The following is a 22,000-nucleotide window of genomic DNA, read 5'->3' as shown; positions in this document are numbered from 1 at the left end:
AGAAAAAGTTTTGATACAAAATATGTGCTTTTCATTAAAAAAAATTATTAATTTTATTTTTCATTAATTAATTTAAATTTTTATATTTAATTAATTAATATATTATTAAAAAAATAATTTAAATGCAAATTATTGAACTGAAAATAAATTCAAATGATTCATTAGTTTTAATTTTTAAATAATTTAATTTTTCTTTTTTTTTAATTAAATAAGGTTATGATTTTTTTTTTTGATTTCTAATAAATTTTGAAAGTTTTTTTTTATAAACTAGAATCATTTTTTTAAACAAAAATATTTAATCTTGAAATATATTTATCTTAACGAGCCAAAATAAAAAAAAAATCATTAATCAATACAAATTATCCCATCCTACGTGACACCTCTTAAAACGATCAACAAGAGGCTTGGTATCAATTTTCGCACAAAAATAAACATGCAAGCATAATTATATGCTTCGTAAATTTAAATGATGCAATTATCATTGTCTTGTCATCGAATGCATTGCGTATACGTACAGCCTCAACTTGACACTGATAATGAAGCGCGCGCGCCCGTCTTTATAAATGCATTATCAAATTTGCACTAACTCATAACAACACACTTGAGCTTCAGCTTTACAAGTATGAATAACGCGATAATTATTGTGTTTTCAAATATTTTTCAATCATCATGTAACGAAACGAAGTTTGTAGAAACGAGCTTTGATGTGAGTAAAGGAGGAATCATTTCAGCTATGTAAATATTATTGCAAGGTGCATCAAAGGAATTTTTGCTTTTATAACTGAAAAAAACTCGTGATTGACAAGTGACGCAACTTTCTGCAACTTGAACCGTTAAATTTGCATTAATTGAGCGTTAAATTAATCTACAAAATTTCTAACACTTGCAGATATGTGAGAAAATACTCAAGTGACAAATTGCTCGAGTTTATTCAATTGGCTTGATCGAGAGTATATGACACTAATTACGAGTCTCTTAAAACCAAAAACTGACTACGAGCAAAAAAAAAAGTTGATTTGACTAATCAATGAAATCAAATAAAGCATTTTATCGTAAATTTTATATCAGAAAAATGCACTCGATTTGTGAAGATAACGGACAAAGTCGTTATTTTTTTCTGCTTTTTATTTATATGGAAATGTGGAATGTTAATACATGCATTTTTGCAAGTAATGTTTCTTAATCTGTCTCGTCTCCGAGAAATACGAGGCGGTGACGTTTATTGTGCAAATAAGGACTTTTAATGAAACGTGTGTGGTCAAATAAAGTGTACGTGAGAAATTTTCATTCATAAAATCAGTTCGAGTAAAGTACCAGACGTTCCCATGAGTTTCAATAAAAATGTATAACAAACAAAAATTTATAACACTCGATTCGAAATCGATGAACGTTGAGCTGTTATAATTGCCTTTAGGCAAAAAAGACATTTTAAAACGTTTTTTCGCACGAGATAACTTGAGGTAAGGTTCATGACTGTTAAAGAGCATGACTAGCAACAATTAACCTAACAAAATATCTCCATTAAATTAACAATTACAAGAATTGCAATAATGATTTATTAGATAATCAACATGATTTCTTCGGTATTCTCTCTAGAATTAAATCTAGTTCTAAGGTCATTTTGCATGATTTAATGATTAATTATAAATAAAACATCAGTAATCACTTAATTATCACTTTTGCTCTTTTTCAGAGATTTATAGCATTTCAGTGCGATTGATTCCATGCTGAACTAAATCACACGTTAAGCAACATGACTTGACTGTGAAATGAACGCCGTGTCGTTGTACGTCGAACAATAATAAGTAAACAATTAAATTTGAATAAATCACACAGAGGAAGCAAGTTGTAATGCATTTCAATGTTATTCTACAGTTCTTTGTCGATTTTGATCACATACCACGTACCGCTTCAGCTAAATTTAATTCCCGCAATCCAAGAAAGAATAATAAACGTGACTTCAAACTGTCTTTTTGAGGAATTAGAAACATACGTCTTCAATTCGCAAGTATGTTGATTGAATAAAATTAATTATTTTTGCGACAAGAACGTCTTTCTTCCATATCCAGATTCAATTTGTTTTTGTTTTTAAATCGTTATCTTTTTTTTAAATTTTATTGGAAGTGCGTCAAACTTAAATCTTGTTTTCTCTTCTAGCTGGTGCTGCAACTTTGATATCAGCTGTGCGTGTATGCATCTTATAAGTATGTCCATCGGCATCAATTCGTACCGATTCTGTAAGTAGTTGAACGACCTTATTAAATATTCAAATTAGTTGTTGATATAGTATTCTTTTTTTTTTTTTAATTTTACTGTAAAATAAAATGCTTTTCTCGTAAAAATAAAGATACATAAATGGTGTCGATCAGAATTGGTGATAGTGATCATTAAAAAGTGTGGCACAAAAAATGTAAATTTTTGGAGGTAAAAATTGCGTGAAACTGATGAACAACAGAATATGGATAAAGGAAATAAAGAGTGATCTTTTACTTTTACATTTCATTCACTTTATTGGAATCGTATATTTATAAAGTTAGGCGCATGTTGTTTTACGAATCAAAAACATGAGGAACTGAAATATCAAGAGACATGTTTTGCTATTGTATGCTATTACGAAATAATAGATCAAAGTGATTTCATCTCCATATGATGCGTTGGTCCTGCAGCAAGCTATCGTTAGTACCGATGATTGGTGTCGGAAAAACTCGATGGTTCTTAACGTTGGTAAATGTTGCTTTATTAGCTTTTCGCGATCTAAGGAGAAGATGATTAACGACTATCAAATATCTGGAACTACTCTTGAAAGAGTTTTGGTAGTTAAGGATCTGGGAATCTGGCTCGACGAGAAATTGACCTTTAGCAAACATGTTGACATTATCGTCAGAAAGGCTAATTCAACTTTCGGACTCATCAAGCGATTTGGAAAAGAGTTTGAAGACATATTAGCAATCAAATCGTTCTTTGTTTCTCTTGTTCTCTCAGTTATTGATTACGGAAGCTTGATTTGGATGCCTTTTCAACAATCAAACATCAAACGACTAGAATCTGTGCAAAAACAGTTCCTCATTTTTTGTCTCCGAAATTTGGGCTGGAAAAAGAACCAACTGCCTTCCTATAAACATCGCTTGAATTTAATTCATATGCTGACTGTGAGGGACCATCAAGTGTCTGTTGTATGTTCGTTCATGATGTCCTAAACGATAAAATTAATTCTAGTCATATTTGCAATGCTTTTGAATTACGCCCCATAACCTACAACTTAAGAAAACAACGTCATTTTGTTGAAAAGAGAGCTAAGACTAATTTTGAGGCAAATTCCACTTTAAACCGTTGCATCAGCATCTTTAATTCAACCTGTGATATGAGTGACATTGACTTACCAAAGATTAGCTTTAAGAAGAAATTGAAGCTACTCTTTGCACCTTACAGGCGAGAGAGAAATTTTTAATCTGAATGGGCCCAATCACTGTGTGTTTCTCGTTTTTTATTTTTCGTTTCATGCTTCTTGTTTCATTCTGTGATCACTCTAACCAAATATAACACTCCAACTGGGCCTGAGGAGGGACTGTGATATTATCAATGTCAACGGATCAAATGGCGCACGACCAACAAAATTAAAATGTGAACGAAAAAATGAGGTTTTTTAAGCTTTATGCTTTTTCCTCCAACTACAATGCTGTAATCTTAATTTGATGAAATGAATACATAAATAATCGGCTATTCAATATTTTTTTTTCGAATCATAATCGAATCCTCAACATTCGCAAGGTTGCTTGATAGTTTTTAAATTTATTTTGTTACACAAGTATTGCTAAAAAAATTACTAAAATTTGAAGAATTTTTTTCTTTTTAGATATTTGGTATCACAACTAAAATTATTTTCTAAAAGTTAAGGGGAATTATTTCGAGTGGCAATATACTTACACTTGATATGTTCGTTCCCTTTGCTAAATACTACACTTTAAATGCTTTTACAACTTAAATAACATTAACATTTCACATATCACTATAACATGAATTCTATCGAGTTATGATTCAGAAGTTGTATTACTATCACGTACTTAGCTGAATCTGTATATCGGACAGGTGTGTAATTAAATAACAAGTGTCACCGTATCACGTATAAACAACAAAGAAAGAAGAATTCTGATAATAAATAAATAAATAATTTTTTATTATATTATACATATGTAGCGAATGCTTGTATAAAAAGCATCACCATAAGAATCATTTCTTTTATTTACAGTTTGAATTTCGTAGTGTTAAGATGGGTAAGTAGCTCGCTCAGTGGATTAAATTAAGCGAATTGGAAGTGAATTAAATTTATAAAAAAAAGAGATAAAAAGTGAAAATAAAATAAAATTTAAAAGGAAGAGAGAATGTGAAACAAAAATAATAATTAAGAAAAATTCTTTCGTCTTTTTGCAGCGACTTACCTGAACAGTGCCATTTTCTTGTTGATTTTTACTACCTCAGTGATCATTAGTGTAAATTCCGACAAATCAGCAAAAATAGTATGTTACTTTAGTAACTGGGCAGTTTACAGGTAAATATAGAAAAACAAAATAGAAGAAAGTAGAATTTCGTTTTCATTTCGTTTTGTGCAAAATTAATTACCATAGATTAGAAACTTTCGCGAAAAGAATTAACATAAAATAAATTTTTAGACCAGGTATCGGTCGATATGGCATCGAAGATATTCCCGTTGAGATGTGTACGCATCACATCTACTCGTTCATCGGCATTGACGAACAAACGGGACAAGTGCTTGTGATCGACCCAGAATTGGATATCGATCAAAATGGCTTCCGGAATTTTACGGGCTTGAAAAAGCGGTATCCCGATAAGAAATTTATGATTGCTGTTGGCGGATGGGCTGAAGGCGGAAAGAAATACTCGAGAATGGTCGCTCAAAAGAATACGCGACAAATTTTCATCAAGAGTGTCATTGGTGAGTAAAGCTTAAAATTAATTTTGAATAAAATTTCAATATTTTTACCTGTTTTTTAGAGTTCATGAAAGAATACAACTTTGACGGATTTGATCTTGATTGGGAATATCCAGGAGCTGCTGATCGTGGAGGCAGTTATTCCGACAGAGATAAGTTCTATTACTTTGTAGATGAGCTGAAACGTGCTTTTGACAAAGAAAATCGCGGATGGGAAATTACAATGGCGGTTCCAGTTGCTAAATTCAGACTTCAAGAAGGTTATCATGTTCCACAATTATGCGAGTAAGTAAATTTTTTGCTTTGTTAAGTAAAAAAATAAAATAAAAAATTATTTTTTTAGACTTTTGGATGCTATTCACTGTATGACTTACGATTTACGTGGAAACTGGGCAGGATTTGCTGATGTTCATAGTCCCTTGAATAAACGTCCTCACGATCAATATGCTTACGAAAAGTTGAATGTTGCTGATGGTGTTCAATTGTGGGTTGATATGGGATGTTCTCCCGATAAACTTGTCGGTAAGTAAACATTTTCTTGATTTTCAAAAGATTTTTGTTTAAAAAAAATATTTTTTTTAGTTGGTGTTCCATTCTACGGACGTACTTTTACCTTAAGTTCAAGCAATAAAAACTACAAACCAGGTACTTATATCAACAAAGAAGCTGGCGGAGGTGCTCCAGGTCCTTATACAAACGCAACAGGCTTCATGGCTTACTACGAGTTGTGTACCGAAGTTCAAGATCCCGAAAAGGGATGGACTAAAGAATGGAATGCTGGCGGCGAATGCCCTTACATGTACAAAGGCACCCAATGGATCGGCTATGAAGACGAAAAATCACTCCAAATTAAGATGGATTTCATCAAACAAAAGGGATATGCTGGCGCCATGACATGGGCTATCGACATGGATGACTTCCACGGTTTATGCGGCGAAGAAAATGCTCTCACCAAAATTATGTACAAGAACATGAAGGATTATCGCGTTCCAAAACCCAATGTAATGACCACGGAACAACCTGAATGGGCTCGTCCCAAGCCAACGCCATCCGATCCAAAAGAAGGCGAGGGAATCGTATTACGACCAACGACAAGAGCTCCAACCACAACTACGGAAAAAGGTGTCGTTGCTACGAGTAAGAAACCCGTAGGAACCACAACTCGCAAAACGAGAAAGACAACAACAACAACGACAACAACTCAAGCTCCAAATGCTGAAGAATCTGTGGAATATGAGTCAGATGAAGAAAATGCTGTTAGTTCTGAGGAAGTTGAAGAAGTTGTTACGCCATCGACTACAACGACAACGACAACAAAAAAGCCTCCAAGGAAGTCAACTTCCAAAACTTCAACAACTACGACGACGACAACAACTACTACGAAGAAACCTGTGTCCGTTGTGCCAAATGATGTTGGAGTCAATGAAGCTGAGGGCAGTGATGAGTATGAATATTATGACGATGAAGAGGTCCCAACTTGTTCAGAAAGTGACGAATTCCTTGCTCATCCAACCGATTGCAATACCGTAAGTTGACTTTAAAACCTCTTGAAGCTATTAAAAAAATAGTTGAAATTAATTTTAAATTTTTTTACAAAAAATTTTGGTTTTAAAAATTAAAAATTTGAAAAAGTCAAATTTTGATATTTAAAAAAAAATGGTTAAACATGAGGTTCAAAAATGTACCAAAAATGTTAAATTTACACTTTTTCGGTAAAATGTGAAAAAATCGGAAAAAATATAAAAAAATGAATTTTGAAAAAGAAAAATTTTGTGAGAAAAATTAACCGAAAATTTTATATTTTTTTAACAAATTGACATTTTTTAAATTAAATTTTGAAAAAAAAATAAATAATTATCTATCTAACCTTGAACTTATTTTAAAAAAAAATTTTAACTTTTCAAAAAAAAATTTATTAAAAAATTTAATTTATTTTAGAACATTAAATATTTTCTTATAAAATTAAAAAATTTAAAAAAAAAATTAGCTAAATTTAAATAAATTTTACGACAATTTATTGTCTTTTTAGAATAATTTTTGGACAAAATTAAAAAAAAAATTAATTTTTTTATAAAATAGATATGTTATTTCTAAAAAATTTAAGAAAGTTTGAATTTTAAACGAATTTTTAATAAATATAATTTTTGAACATGATCTTCAAAACCTTCAAAACCTTTTAAAAGTTCAACCAAAATCAAAATTTAAAAAAAAAATTCTAAAAAAATTAAATTAAAATTTTAATTAAAAATAAAAAAAAATAAATTAATATTATTATTAAATTAATTTTTTAATTATTAATTTATTTTTAATTTTTTATTTTTTTTAGTATTACCAATGCAACCACGGAGAAGCAGTTGAATTCCATTGCAAAGAAGGTCTCGCATTCGATACCGTTAAGCACATCTGCGATTGGCCCGACAACGTCGATCGTCCCGAATGCAAAACCGCAAGTCTCCGCATCCAAAAGAAAAAGGTCAAGAAAGAATCGTTAAAGGAATAAGTTAGACTGAATGTTACTCGTTAAATTATTATTTTAAATTATTTAAGTAAATAAAAGACATTTTTTATAAAAAAATTCCCATCTCAACAAACAATGGTCATCCTAAATCTACTACATTCACCCACATTCGATGAATGAATGTAAAACTATGCGATTTTGCGCCTTGTTTTTCCTCCTTAGCGATACACAGACATTCGCACCGAGTCGACACCAATACCACGAAAAAACTTGTTGTTTTCCCTCCTGCACAGGTATTTGTGTGTGGGTTGCTAGCTTTTCAACTGGCTTCACCCGAGAAACGATCGCTATTTTGTTTATCCGACGAAAACAAACAAGTTAGTTTATGTTTCGACGAAATTTTGGCGTGTCTCAAAACTAAAAAAAAAATTTCTAAACAACATTTCAGTAACTTTTTCAAAAGTCGTCTGTGTGTAACGGAAGCCGGTTGTAACGCAAAAATTTCCCTTGTGAAAATCTCGCGAATGACCAACCCTTGAATGTGTGTAATTTTAACTGTGCAAAAATATTTTTTTTTGTAGTAAGAAAATGTGTCGTGAGTAAATATTTAAATTATACGCGATTGTTGTAAAGGCAGGAGAGACATTTGTATGTCGCACACAAAGCCGTAGAAGGATACGTGAGTACGACGACACACAACAAAGTAAAAGGAAAATTGTTACAATCAACTTGTACTTGTCCGTGCAGAAATGTTATACTTTTTTTGAGTTGAGAAAATTGAAACCTCTCGGCCAACCGCACACGAGTGAATGTCATACACACGCAACAATGTACTCCGTGCCTTTTTTTGTGAGAAGTTGAACGATTGCAAAGTAAAATTTTACAGACATTCGTGAGACTCGGTCGACATCGGACCCGCTGAAATTTTAGTCCGAGTTTATTTTTTATACATGTAAAAAATAATAATTTTTCCTTTTTAAAGAGAACCGGATTTTTTTTCAACGAATTTAGTGATTTTATAGAAAAAAAATTTTTTTCGTTGAAAATTTAACATTTTTTGTGTGAATAAAAATTAAAGTGAAAGAAATGTGATTTTTTTTAATAAATAAAAAAATTAAATTTAATAAAAATGGAAAATATAAAAACGAAAAGGCGAAAAATTACGAAATAAAAAAATTTAAATAATTTCGTAAAAATGCAATAAATTCGGAATACACCAAAAAAAAAGTGAAAAAAAACAATTAAATTAATTAAAATTTAATTATTTAAAAAAAAGTAGGAAAAAAATAAATTTTCCATCATGTCCACTGCTAAGCGTGGCGGAGGAGCCAAGAAAAAGAGCTCCGACGAGTCAAAAGCAGTGGATGATCCTCGTAGCGAGGAAATCTCCGGCACAGGTGACAAAACGTCATCTCGCGGCGAGGAAGTTACGCCTCCAAAGCCACCAAGTGCGGGATTTACGGCACGCGAAGGCGCCAATAAGTTACTGAATCTCGCGCTAAAGGGCGAATGGCAAGGTGTCGAAGCTGTCGTGAAACAACTGGAGAAAGCTGTCGCGAATGCAAATGACGATGCAAAGCAGCCACTCGCAAATGTGCTCGATTTCGTAAGTATTTCAAAAAAAAAAAAATATTATCGAGGAGAGACATGAAAAATGGAAATTTTGTCCCAATTTTCACCTCGTAAATGTCTCTCATCGCATCGTAAAAAATAACACATTCATTACTTTGACAACAACAAGTCGTTCTCCCCCAACCGTAAAGCAACACGTAGTAACTGATACTGAAAAATTCCAGGTTTTATCGATAAAAAAAGAATTTACAATGTCGTCGAATGCATTTGACGCCCCTCCAATGTCCCTCTCCCCCCTCGCAAAAGTGTGTGGCGTGTTATCGGGACATCTTCCATTATTTATTGGAATTTTTACCAATCGGGACTACAAACCAATCAGTAATAGATCAAACAATGATACGAGTGAAGTGGTGATAAAACAAAAATAAAAAGGGAATTGTGTCAAACGGAAGTCAGTAACCAATGATAGACAAGTTGATAAATGTTCGTGCGTACGAAAGAATGTCTCAATTGGACAGCGGCATGTGATGATGAGTGTTTTGTCTATGGACAGATGTTGTCATTAACGAGCGCAAGCGCGTGTCTTTTTTTTCTCGTCATCTTTCGGAGATTTCATCTGATGTGGGAAACCTCTCTTTGATAGATTTTTACTTAAAAATACTAATTTTCGAACTTTTTTTTCCTTCTTATATAAAAATCTCATACCGTCATAAAAGATATCAAAAGTCATAAATTTAACAATTTTTAATTCATTAAAAATTAATTTGAATTAAAATATTTATTTATTGAAATTAGAAAAATATTTATATTTAAAAAAAATAAATTATCGTAATTTTATGTTTAATAATTTTTTTTAAATTATTTTAAATTATTTTAAAATTATTAATACCTAATTTTATTAAAATTATTTCAGAAGAAAAAATTTTTCGAAATGGTTAAAAATAAATGTCTTTTAATTTTTTTAGCGATTTGAGGATTTTGAAAGTACCTTATCTTGTATAAATTTTCTCTCAAAATGTTCATATTAACCCAAAAATTGACAATTTAAAACAATTTAGCAAAAGAAAAAATATTAAATAATTAAAAAATTTAAACTTTTGAGTTATAAAATTGCGGTTCATATTGACATTAACAGACATTAATTTTTAACCATTTCGAAAAATTTTTTCTTCTGAAATAATTTAAAAAAAAATTATTAAACGTAAAATTAAGATAAATTTAATTTTTTTTTAATATAAATTTTTAATTTCAATAAATTCAAAATATTTTAATTCAAATTAATTTTTAATGAATTAAAAATTGTAAAATTTATGACTTTTGATGTTTTTTATGACGTTTTAATTATTTTTATGAGATTTTTATAATAGAAGAAAAAAAAGTTTCAGCCTTTGATCATTTTAGCTAACTTTTTACATTTTTTGATTAATTTCGAAATTTTATCAATTTATCTAAAAATACTCGAAAATTTGCCTTAAATTAAGATAAAAATTTAAAAGTAAAATCAATATAATAAAAATTTATCCTTTTGACCCTTTAAACATTATTTAAAAAAAAACATTGAATTCGTCTCACTTTTCACCGAAAATAAATAAAAAAAAAATAAATCCACACGGAAAAAGATCCTTCAACATGACCGTGTCTGCACAACGAACTCGTGACTCGTACAAACGGGGTTATTTTCATGGTTAAAAGCGTTTAGATAGCAGGGTTTCGTTGCAACTTCAAAAAAAAGGCACAAAATTAATTTGTTAAATCAACAAACAAAAATGCCTTCAATATTTCATCGACATAAAAAAAAATAAAAAAAAAATGTTGACATGAAATTTTCAACACGGACTCGCATCGCAAGCAACGCAAAGTACGTCGCAACAAAACAATGACGAAAAATTTCATTTTATAGAAATCAAAATATATAGAAAATAGCGGCAAATAATAGCAAGAAATACCTAATGTGGTTGTTGACCCAGTTACCTTTTCACTGCTTTTGTTTTATGCGCGTTCTGTGTAGGTGTTTTTTCGGTGTATTTATGTCCCGCGACCGTTTTTTGTGTGTTTTATTTTCTTCCTGCTTAATTTTTTTTTCCGTTGCTGTGTAGGTGAGAGAGCGCAAAAATGTCCATTTTTGACGTCACGAATCCAGGTCTCATATCCTGTCCATTTGAAACGCTCCGTGTTTTTGGGATCTCCTGACAGAATTCTCGTGAGAAATATTTCACTCGACACTAATTATGGAAATAATTAACCTTACGCGAGATAATTGATAACAATTAATATGAGTTATTATATCATTATTTTCGCAGATTTAATACAAAATAATAATGTAATAATAGAATAATGGAAGGAAAAACACACAAAAGTGATGCAAAAGTTCTCGTTTTTGTGTGTTGTGAAAACAGAAAACTTTGCATAATAATTTCCTTGTTATAATAGTACTTCCGGAACAGAAAAAGACCCATATATAGAACGAGCGGTATTTTTCCATTCATAGACTTTGGTGTAGGTGTGCGATGGAATTTTTAGGGGAAAGGGTAGTTTTTAGCTTACTTTTTTTTTTTGAACCGCATATGTGTGAGAAAGTGTGACAAAAAGTTTGTGTGGGAAATGTTAGAATATGGAAAAGTTACAGAAAGTTATGTAAAGTGAAAGTTTCTCAAAATGTTTTAAAGAATTTCCCGATTAAAAAATTCAAAACTATTTTGAGAAAAAAATAATTTAAAAAAAATATAATAATAAACATAATAAAAATAGCACAAAAAAAATATTTTAATGTTTGAATGAAAATTATTTTTAAATTATTTATTGCTCAAAATTAAAAATATTTTAATTAAAATTAAAAAATATTAATTTGACAATATTATTTGAAAATATTAATATTAATTTAAATTCATGAAGTTTAAAAAAAAATTATAAAATAATTTTAAAATAAAAAGAATTAAACTAATTTTTTTTAAAGTCATTTTAGTCATTTTATTTCTCACGAAAATAATTTTTTTATAAATTTTAATTTTAAATAACAAATTTATTAATAAAAATGAAAACTAGATATAGCTTTAAAATCTTCTAGGAGTAATATTTTTTTTAAATTTTTAAAAATAATAAAAAAAAAATAAAAATAAATAAAATAAAATTTTAACAAAATGAACGAATTTTATATAAAATTTCAGTTTTTTATGGCTTTTAGGGAGTTTTCCTTCATATTCGCTTAAAACTTCATATTCTAAGCTAAAAATAATTTATAAATAATTAATAATAAATTAAATTAAATTTTTATAATTATTTTAACTAATAAATTAATTCAAATAGTTTACTCAAAATTTGAAATAAAAAAAAAGTTACATTATTCTCAAAAAAAAAAAAAAACAATCCATAAAAAACTTTCATTGCTTAATTTTCATGGTAATCGATTTAACCTTATTGCCGAAAAATAAAATCTCACATAAAATTTCAATTTCATCCTTCACCCTTGCCTCGAAGTGTTGTCATTGATTTTGTTAGCCGCTTTTTCTTCTTCTTCATTTCGCCCAAATATCACGATTAAAACAAATAATAACAGTATAATATTGCACAAAAATAAACGCTCAAGTGATTGTTGCCGCATAGTATGCCGTGTTAATTACTCATTTGAATATTTATGATTCTTGACCTGTAGTACACGAACCACTCAAGCACGACATACCCTCGACCAAATGTAGGCTACTGGAGAAAAATTCAGATTTTTTTTCGTTCGCCTACTTTTCGGACTGAACATGAACAAAAAGAAAAGCCCGAAAAAAGAAACGAATTTTTCACGTACAGAAATGCGGTGCGAGTGAGTTATTATGCTTGATATTGTTGTTCAGATTAGATTTTTACACTTACCGCGTGGTGTGTGTGTGTGGAAAGTCAAGTCCAGGCGTGTTGCTCTACATTTACGCGTCTTGCTATCGATTTATTTTAATCAGGCACATCATTTCGTATTACTTGCTTGTTGTCGGTGTTCGATGGATTATTTTGTATACCTGAGATTATAATTATCGTTCGGCGCGGCGGCGTTTATTGGTGAAATTTGGTTTTTTTCGAGGACGAAGAGTCCTTCGCAACGCAAAATTGTAAAGGTTCAGGGACATTGTTAATGAGAAGAATCCTTTCGTTTTGTTTGGCGATGATGATGATGAAAATTTTTATGGTTTATGGCATACAGAGAGGAAATTGCGGAAGTGAAGGTCGAAATGTGGGTTAAACTGTGTTTGTTAAGCAAATATTTGATGAAAAAATAGATTTTTTTATGTTTTTGTAAGTTTTACTAGGGAAGTCGTAAAAAAATAAAGTTGAGTCAGACAAAGATAAATAAATTTTTATTTTTTATTTACTTTTGGGAAGTTTTGAGATTTTTTTTTTAATTAATAAATTATTATTGATTTTTTTTATTATTTTTAATTTAGATAAAAAGATTTTTTAAGCAAAAAATCTTTTCATTTTAATTTTTTTTTTCTTAAAATAGAAAAATTCAAGCAATTTTAGTCAATACTTAATTTTAAACTTTTTTTCATAAATTATTTTAAAATTTAAAAAAATAATAATTAATTTAATAAATTTATCCAAAAAAATATTTTTTAATTTTTAATAAATTTCGATTGAACATAATTAAAATGTTAATTAAATTTTTTTAAGATTTTTTTCAATTAAATAATTTCAATAATTTAATAATTTGGTTATTTCATTATTTTTTTGTTATTCATTCAAACATTAATTAAAAATTAATTAAATTAAAAATTAATTAAATTAAGTTTAAAATATTATTTAACATAATTTCATGCATAATTATTTTTATGATTTATTTTTTTTATAAATTAAAAAGAATTTTCAAGATTGAAATAAATAATTAATTTCCAAATTTTTTTTTTATTATTTTTACATTGATAAATTATTTAAAATGCAAATTATTTAATATTTTTTATGCGTTTAATAATTTTAATTTAATTAATTTTTTAACTTAATTTATAATCAAAAAATAAATAATTACAAGCCCATATAGTATTAAAATTTTTAATTAATTAATTGTTTATTTATATTTGGAAATTATTATTATTTTCATAAAAATTATTTTTTTTAATTTTCAATCAATATCACCAAAAGCTCCAAATTAGTAATAATTTCTTTTTTTAGAAATCAGGATATTTTTTTTAAATCTTACATGTAAAATAATTTTCTTTAATAAAATTGTTTAAGGTTAACCTGACAACTTTACCTCCGAATTATAATTTAAAATATCAATTTTTCCTTATTTTATCACAATGACCCCGAATTCAAGGCAAAAATCTTTTTCACCTCACAAGGCAAAGTTATTCTGAGCAACATTTATCCATCACATCACATTCGAAAAATCAATCAAACATCCATCGATTCGATTTCCGTTGCACGTTCGTTGCTGTACATGTTCAAACTTCTTCACATCCATCCAAATCAATCAGCTGTCTAACATCATAAATGCTCGCAAGTAGTTCCTAAATCCGTGCATGCCACATAAAGTTTTCGTTACACGCTTCGGGCTCAACAAAGTGTCAGGTCGCACGAGAACTGCTAAGACTTTGTTTAGCATGGCACACAATTTCCACGCCTACGGAAGAAAAAGAAAACTTCAACAACTGACTTGATATGATTTATTTAAAAATTACAAAAATCAGTCTAATCTACGCAGTCTAGGCGTTAGCGTTAACGAAGCAAATCGTGCGGCGGCGACGGCGGCAATAAAAATAAATATTCGATAGCTATAAAAAAAAAAGTATCTGTTACTGTAGTAACTGGCAGTTTTGCGAGCTCTATTTGCGGCAAAGCAACATTTTTGTATTCAGTCGCACTTCTGACAGTTCCCCGTTAAAATAGCATCGCCCGCGACACGGATGGCGTTTGTGCTGCGATGATAGTCGTCACACTATGCATAGCCTTCGCCAATGTTACAACGATCGAAAGTGACTCGAGTGGCGGCGCTGAAAAAAACAAAAAAACGATGAGTGAAAAGGAGTCTGGCGGCAGTAGTAGCACCGCAGAGCAACAACCGGTCAAGACGAAGGGAATTCTCGGGGTTGCGGAGGACTATGTGAAGGATCCGACGACAGCTGATGCGGATTTTCGTGACAAGTGGCGCCCGAAACGCACACCCACGTCGCGCGAAATCAAAGAAATTGAAGAACGAGCGAAAGTAAGAACGAAAAAAGTTTCCCCTTCTTTAAAAAAAAACTAAAAATAGGAACACTTTCGTTTAAATTTTGTGTCTTTTGGAGGCGCAGACAATCAGCTGTATGCCTAACAACTACTCGGTTTCGAGTCCACGATGTTATAATTGATGTCAAACAAATTTGTTTGTTTGTTTCTAATGTCTTGTTTTACGACCCTTTCTTTTTAATGTTCTTTCTCAAGGAGTTTGCCGTGAGAAAGAAAGAAAGAAAACATCGAAAATTACGACTACCCCCAAAAATAGATCGGAAGCACGATTGTATTGGTTCTATAATTCGAAATTTGCTTGAAATTAGTCTCTTTTTGGTTCTCGGTCGATTAAAACAAACGAAAGAAAGAATGCTTAGAAACGGTTTCTTTGAAGAAAAAACGAGAAAATTACAAAAAATTGTCTTTAAAATCGAAAATTAATCAAAAAACTTAAAAATCATCACGAAAATCAACATAAATCAACCAAATAATTAAGAAAATTTATTAAAATTTGCATTAATTAAGAAAAAAAATCAATTACACAACATCTGCCATGATTACATAACCACCTCCTACAAAAAAAAAATCAATCAAGAAAAAATAATTTAAATAAAAAATCAACGAAAAATAATTTATGCAATGCAATGTTTTACAAATTCCTGTTAATCTTCGCTAATATTGCATCAGGAGACACAAACGACATGGCCGACAAGAAAAAATCTGACCCAAAAAAGGCAAAAAGTGAAAAAATAAAAATTCTTCCCGCAAGTGAAATCGCCGTAAATAATGACGAAACGGAAGAACCTGACGTTATCACGTCCTTCACGGGACTCAAAAAGAAAAAAACCGAAGTGCTCGGCAAAAAGGGACAAAATCAAGAACCCACCATCGACTTGGCGAAAGAACTTATCGAATTGCAAGCAGGAGCTGAAGTAATTTCCAAATATTTAATTAATTTTTTTTTTCATCGAGACCTCGATTCGATTCGTGTGTGTGGCGAAAAATCTCCTTTTCGAATAAATAGAAATTGATTAACCTTGAAAAAAATATTTACCATGGCTTCTAAATAAATAAATGCTCGACGGATGACGTCTTGAAAAAAGAGCGTTTTATATTAAATGTTTGTGAATTTTCTGAATGTCGAGCCTTGTGAGCCATGACTTCTTGTCGAGTAGGTGAGTGTGTGTGTGAGCTGGTTCAATAAAAGTTGTTGAATCTATTATTATTATTGCTTTTCTATCGTTAATGTGTAGAATGGATATTGTTACGGGCGTTAAATGTATGAAAATGATACTTTTTGTTGTGAATGATGATCGAAATTTGTATTTATTTTCTTTTGGGCGCCAAATTGATTTCTTGTGAGAATGTGTTGGAAATTATGTCTGTAAATGTTATTTATTATTTTATTTTTTATCGAAAATTGTACTTTTCATATTTTCGATTTTAATCGATTTTTATCTATTATTGGAAGATGCAAAAAAAAAATTTTTCAGCAATTTTTTTTCATTTTTTTATATTATAAAATTAATCAAAATTTTTTATTTGAAAAAATATATTTTTTATAATTTTAATTTTATGAATTTTCAGTCCATTTGTTTAATTTTTAATTAATTTAATTTAAATAATTAATTTAATAATCAAAAATAAATTATTTAAATCAAATTAAAATATTTTTTTTTTGTATTCAATAGAATTTAAAGGTTAATTAATTTTTAATATAAAATTTTGATATCGCTTGAAAAATATTTAGGAAAATAATAAAAATCGACATAAAATTATAAAAATATTTTTTTAAATAAAAAAATTTAATTAATTTTATAATTTTTATAAAAAATTTAAAAATTAAAAAATTTAAAATTAAAATTAAAAAAAAATAAATTTTTATTGTAAAAAAATAAAAGGACAAATAAAAATTTGAAAAAAATACTTAAAAAAAAATCTTCACAAATTTCAAATGAATGAAAAACATTTTCTGAAAATTGTTGAATTTTTTTTTGCATTTTCCAATAAATAAAAATTGAAAAAAATATATCAAGTATAATTTTCAATACAAAATTAAAATAAATAAAATTTACTTAACATTAAATTAATAATTTTTAGATTCTATTGAAAACAAGAAAAAAAATTAAAAGGATAAGAAAATAGATTTTTTTTTATTTTCAATTAGTTTAATTAAATTTCATAATAAAAAATTCATTTGATTTTGACAAAACAAAATTCTTGACAAAATTTTAGTTCAAAAAATCTCATTGCCAAAAAAAAATATTTTTATATATTTTAACAAAAGCCAAAAATACATGGAATGAATTTCTCTCAACTTGATAAAAATTCATTGAACCTGTTTAATTAACGTACCTTAAAAGCTTGTAATTTCAAGAAAATAATTAATAAAAGTGACTTTTAATTTATTTTTCGTTGCATGTCTCATAAATTCCTCCTAAAATCTGCCAAAAATTAATGATTTCATGCAAGTTCAACCTAAACTATAATTACATTCGTTTCACTTCTAAATTGACTTCATGAATCATTTCGTTGATGAATCACTCACACAAAATTTTCCGTCTGTGTCTCATCAAGATTTCACCATTTTTCATTATTTTACTGCATTTCACAAAAATTGTTCACCAAATGGAAACGCCTGGTTTTTTTGCTCTTTTCCGAAAAAAAAAATGCCTACGTGATCTCGTAAAAAATGAGGAATTTTTTAATTAACCTTGCAATTAATTGCACACAATTACTCCAGCTTACACGTGTAAGCGCAATTTTCCTTCTGTTTTGCCTGATTTTGCTCTAAAACAGCAAAAAACATAAACAAATGCTGAAATCGATGCCAAAGGCACGAATTACTTAATCTCACGCACGGATTTTCTTATGTTTTTCGCCATTTATACTTCCTTGTAGCGATTTTTCTTTGAACATAATAAATAACCTACTAACAAGGTGAGAGACGACAAACTGGCAAAAATATTGATTGATGGTGATGGATGATAACAATTGTTTTCACGAAATTATATAAATAACTGAAATTGCAACTTTTGTTCAAAAAGAAAGAAAATAAATAGAAAAAAAACGAGGAAATGCCACAAACTTAGTTTCGTCCAATAAATTGTTTGCTTGGCCTCCGTCCATCGCGCAATATTCGTGTATGATGTGCAGGAAAAAGTTATAATAATAAAATAATTGTTGCAATCTAGCAACGAATAATGAGCAAGTACGGACTTTACTGCCTCCTGAATTGTTTTATGACGTTTGCTTTGTTCGAAAATGTGCCGCGAAAGTATTTTAAGCCTTCAAACTTTATTGTCAAAGTTCCATAAAACAACAGAATGTCCTAAATTTCAGCGATTTCCTGTTATTTTTAAACCTTTTTCTCATTTTACGATTTTTTTTCCTTGCAGGGCACGGGCATGACGCCACTCATGATGGCTGTGAAGGAAAACAAGACAAGCATAATTGATCGTCTAATCGAGCTTGGATCAGATGTCGGTGCCAGAAGTAATGTAAGTATTCGTTCGTCTTTATTTTTTGCTCATTTGATGAGTCACAAAAATCATCATCATCAAAGCGTTATCGAACTCCTTATCGTCTACCGGCCGCAATTTAATTGGTTCAATCTCCAAAAAAAAAAAAACACAAAACGATTATTTTGACATGAAAAAACACATGTCGTCATGCATGATCGTAAAAAAAAGTGGTGAAACACGAAATTCACGACCTACATTACTTTTCGCGTCGACACGCAGCGAAAGGAAAAACGTCGAAACAGAAATACAAAAATTACCTGCTGTCTGAAATGAAAGAGGAATGATAAAAATTTTTCGGGGTTTTTTGTATGGTTTGGGTAATTAAAGAAAAAAAAATGTGGAAAAAAATACGAAATGAGCTCAGCCAGGCGTGTTTTTGTTTATTTATAAGAATGTTTTACAACGAGAAAATTGCTCGGGAGAGTTTTTTCTTTTGTTTATTTATTTGAATAAAATCACAAAGAAAAAGTTTTTAGGCAAATCGATAGTCTGTCTAGTCGAAAATTGTGTTAACATTCAATTATTTTGCGCAGTTTTTAAACTTTTATGATTTTTTAATGGCAATTAATTAATTAGGAAAAAATTACTTACTAAGAATTTAAGTTAATGTTTGCTTTTTTAAAACATTTTGTTATCTTCTTGGATTGTCAAGTTTTTTTTCTGATACTCCACGTTGAGTCATTTCACTTTTTTTAAAATGTTTTCACATTTTATAAGTTTTTACAGTTCAAATTAAATATTTAGAAGAAATTAACACAAAATATTTATTTTTTAATTTTTACATAATTGAAAATTTCTCAAAAATTTGTTAATTCATTAAAAATTTTAAATTATTTTTAGTTAAAAAAATTTTTTTCGAGTCAAACTATTTCATAACTAAGTCAAAACTTCTTACACAAACTAATAAAAATTTTTATATTTTTTTTTTTAATTTTTCTCTTTTAAAAATTAAAAAAAAAAATTATTTTATTATTTAAAAGTAAAAAATATTTATTTTTTAAATTATTTAGAGCAATTTATAAGACGAAGAAGCAAAAAAAATTTTTTTTTTGTTATTTTCGCCTTAAAATATTTTTAAAAAATTAATTTATGAATTTCCTTTTAAAAACCTACAACTGAAAAAAAAATTATATATGTTTGAGATATTACAAAAGAAATAAATTTCATCAAATAATAAGCTAAAAAACTAAAACATGAAGAAAAAAAAATTAGTCCGATAAAATTAAAAAAAGATTTCTAAAAATACTTTTTCACGTTTTCTCCGTGCATAACTTTAAGTGCAACTAGAACATCAACAAACTTTAATGTCAGTACATTGCGCACAGACATTTCCAAAGGTTGATGTATATTTATCGCCTTTAATTGTAGCACACGTATTGTTATGTGATTTGAAAGGTCAAGCAACAACGAGGTAATTAATGAATGTCTCTTATCTGAAAAAGGCACTTTAGCGGACATGTGAGGGAAAAATAAACGAAAGGAAAACAAATAAATAGTTTCCTTGAATGTCAAGGTCTCTTGTTATCGAAAAAAAATATTTAAAAATTAATTTAAAGGAATTATTTTAATGGAACACTCCTTTTTCCTGCAAATCAGGTTAAAATCATTAAAATCCAATCGAAAAATAATTTATTTTAAATTAAAGCCAATCCCTTAATTATAAAGTACTTTTTTTTGTTGCTCCAATTTTTTTATTATTTTTTTTTTGTGAACGTAAAAATTACATAAATGTAAATCCTTTTAATCTATATTTCATGGAAAAGAATTGGAGCAAAAACGTGAAACGTTATCAAGATACGAAAAAAATAAAAATAATTTTTCATTCATGCAACATACTCGTCTCCTGCTCCTTCACTTTGGATATTAAAAATTTTTCAGTTACATGCAAACATGTTACATGAGTAAACAAGTTTCAAGGTTAATTCTACTCCAGCTTTTGTGTTTACATGAAAATTTTTTATTATTTATAGCTCGTTTAGGGTAATAAAAATATTAAAATCGAAATCTGGCTCATGATTTTTTTGTCTCTATTGAGGCGATATCTTGTAAAAAAATAGATTTTTTGTCTGTCTGTCGCCGAAAATTATTTTTTTTATTTTTTTATTTAATATGTATTAATATTTTTAATATAATTATTAATTTTGTATTTAATTTAGCTTTTTAATTTATTTTTATTAAATTTATTATTATTTATTTTTTATGTTTTTATTTTTTAATATTTTGAATAAAACTATTAATTAATTATTAAAATTATAATTAAATTAGATTTTCATTTAATTTAATATGTAATTAAAATTCGTTTATTTAAATTTTTAATTAAAAATTGTCAATAATTTTTAATTAATTTTAATTTTTTTAATTTTAAAAATTTTAATCATTTTTATTTTTTAGTATACCTAAAAAATATTTTTGATAATTTTATTAATTTAGTTTTGTTTTAATTTTCATTTAAAATCATGAAATTTACGAATTATTAATTTAATTTAATTAAATTTAAATTAAAATGTAATTTAATAAATTAATAATAAAAAAAATAATTTCATAATAATAAAATTTTTCTAACGATAAAATTTACAAAAATAACAATAAAAGGTATGAAAAGTCGAAAATTTAAAATGCGCCTTAAGAGTTCGTTTTAAACTTCAATTTGACCGAATAATTATTAAGCTACATGCAAAAATAACAATCAAATGAGCATTTTTTGCACAAGACCACAACCTTCTCATGTCTCACTAACTTACTGAACTTTATTTTTACTTTTTTTTTCTTGCACTAATTATATTTCAGCGAGAACAGAAAAACTTTTCATGTCTTTTAAAGTTTATTCTCCGAACTGAATTAAATTCACTCAAGACCAGCACTTAATTGTGCAATAAATTTCTACACAGAATAACGTGCCTTTTGCACAACAACAACAACAACAATAATATTTAGAAACACCCTTTTTCCGTTTTTCTCTCTCGCCCGTATATTTGTTCTATTTGCCGATTTTTTTTTCCGTGTTCCGTGCATGTGATGTAACATTTCTTCAAGCAGCAAAAATATGCATAATAATTATGTGAGTTTGTGCATGCAATAATCCAATATAATGAGTATGTTATGAGGAAGTTTACGGATTTTTCCTATGAATATGTAGGCTTTATTTTATTGTTTCGAGCAAAATTTGCTTAATTTGGCGACGACGATAAATTCGTATGGTAATTAAGAGCCTTCAAGAAGGGCAAGCTTAATTCATTTTTACGAATTTATCACTTTTTTGTCGCGTGATAATCGATAAAAAATTCTTTTGAAGAGTCAATTGTGTTACAATAATTC

The 22,000-nt window shown here is 28.5% G+C and overlaps 2 protein-coding genes across 2 annotated transcripts in view; both read left to right on the top strand.

Moving 5' to 3' along the window:
- Positions 1 to 4,267: 4,267 nt before the first annotated feature.
- On the top strand, positions 4,268 to 7,448 carry LOC134828582 (endochitinase). The gene is made up of 7 exons (XM_063841560.1): positions 4,268 to 4,271; positions 4,429 to 4,546; positions 4,668 to 4,951; positions 5,011 to 5,233; positions 5,292 to 5,470; positions 5,531 to 6,474; positions 7,275 to 7,448. The coding sequence occupies exons 1-7, from the start codon at positions 4,268 to 4,270 to the stop codon at positions 7,446 to 7,448; spliced, it is 1,926 nt and encodes a 641-aa protein (XP_063697630.1).
- Positions 7,449 to 8,706: 1,258 nt separating this feature from the next.
- Positions 8,707 to 22,000, top strand: part of LOC134828581 (uncharacterized) — a 32,710-nt gene continuing 19,416 nt past the window's right edge. The window contains exons 1-2 of the mRNA XM_063841559.1: positions 8,707 to 9,012; positions 18,560 to 18,661. Of these exons, the coding sequence (XP_063697629.1) occupies positions 8,707 to 9,012; positions 18,560 to 18,661 (408 nt within the window). The remainder of the gene's footprint in view (positions 9,013 to 18,559; positions 18,662 to 22,000) is intronic.

Source organism: Culicoides brevitarsis, chromosome 2 (genome assembly GCF_036172545.1).
Source record: "Culicoides brevitarsis isolate CSIRO-B50_1 chromosome 2, AGI_CSIRO_Cbre_v1, whole genome shotgun sequence".
Lineage (NCBI taxonomy): Eukaryota > Metazoa > Arthropoda > Insecta > Diptera > Ceratopogonidae > Culicoides > Culicoides brevitarsis.
This window is presented reverse-complemented; position numbering and strand designations above follow the sequence as displayed.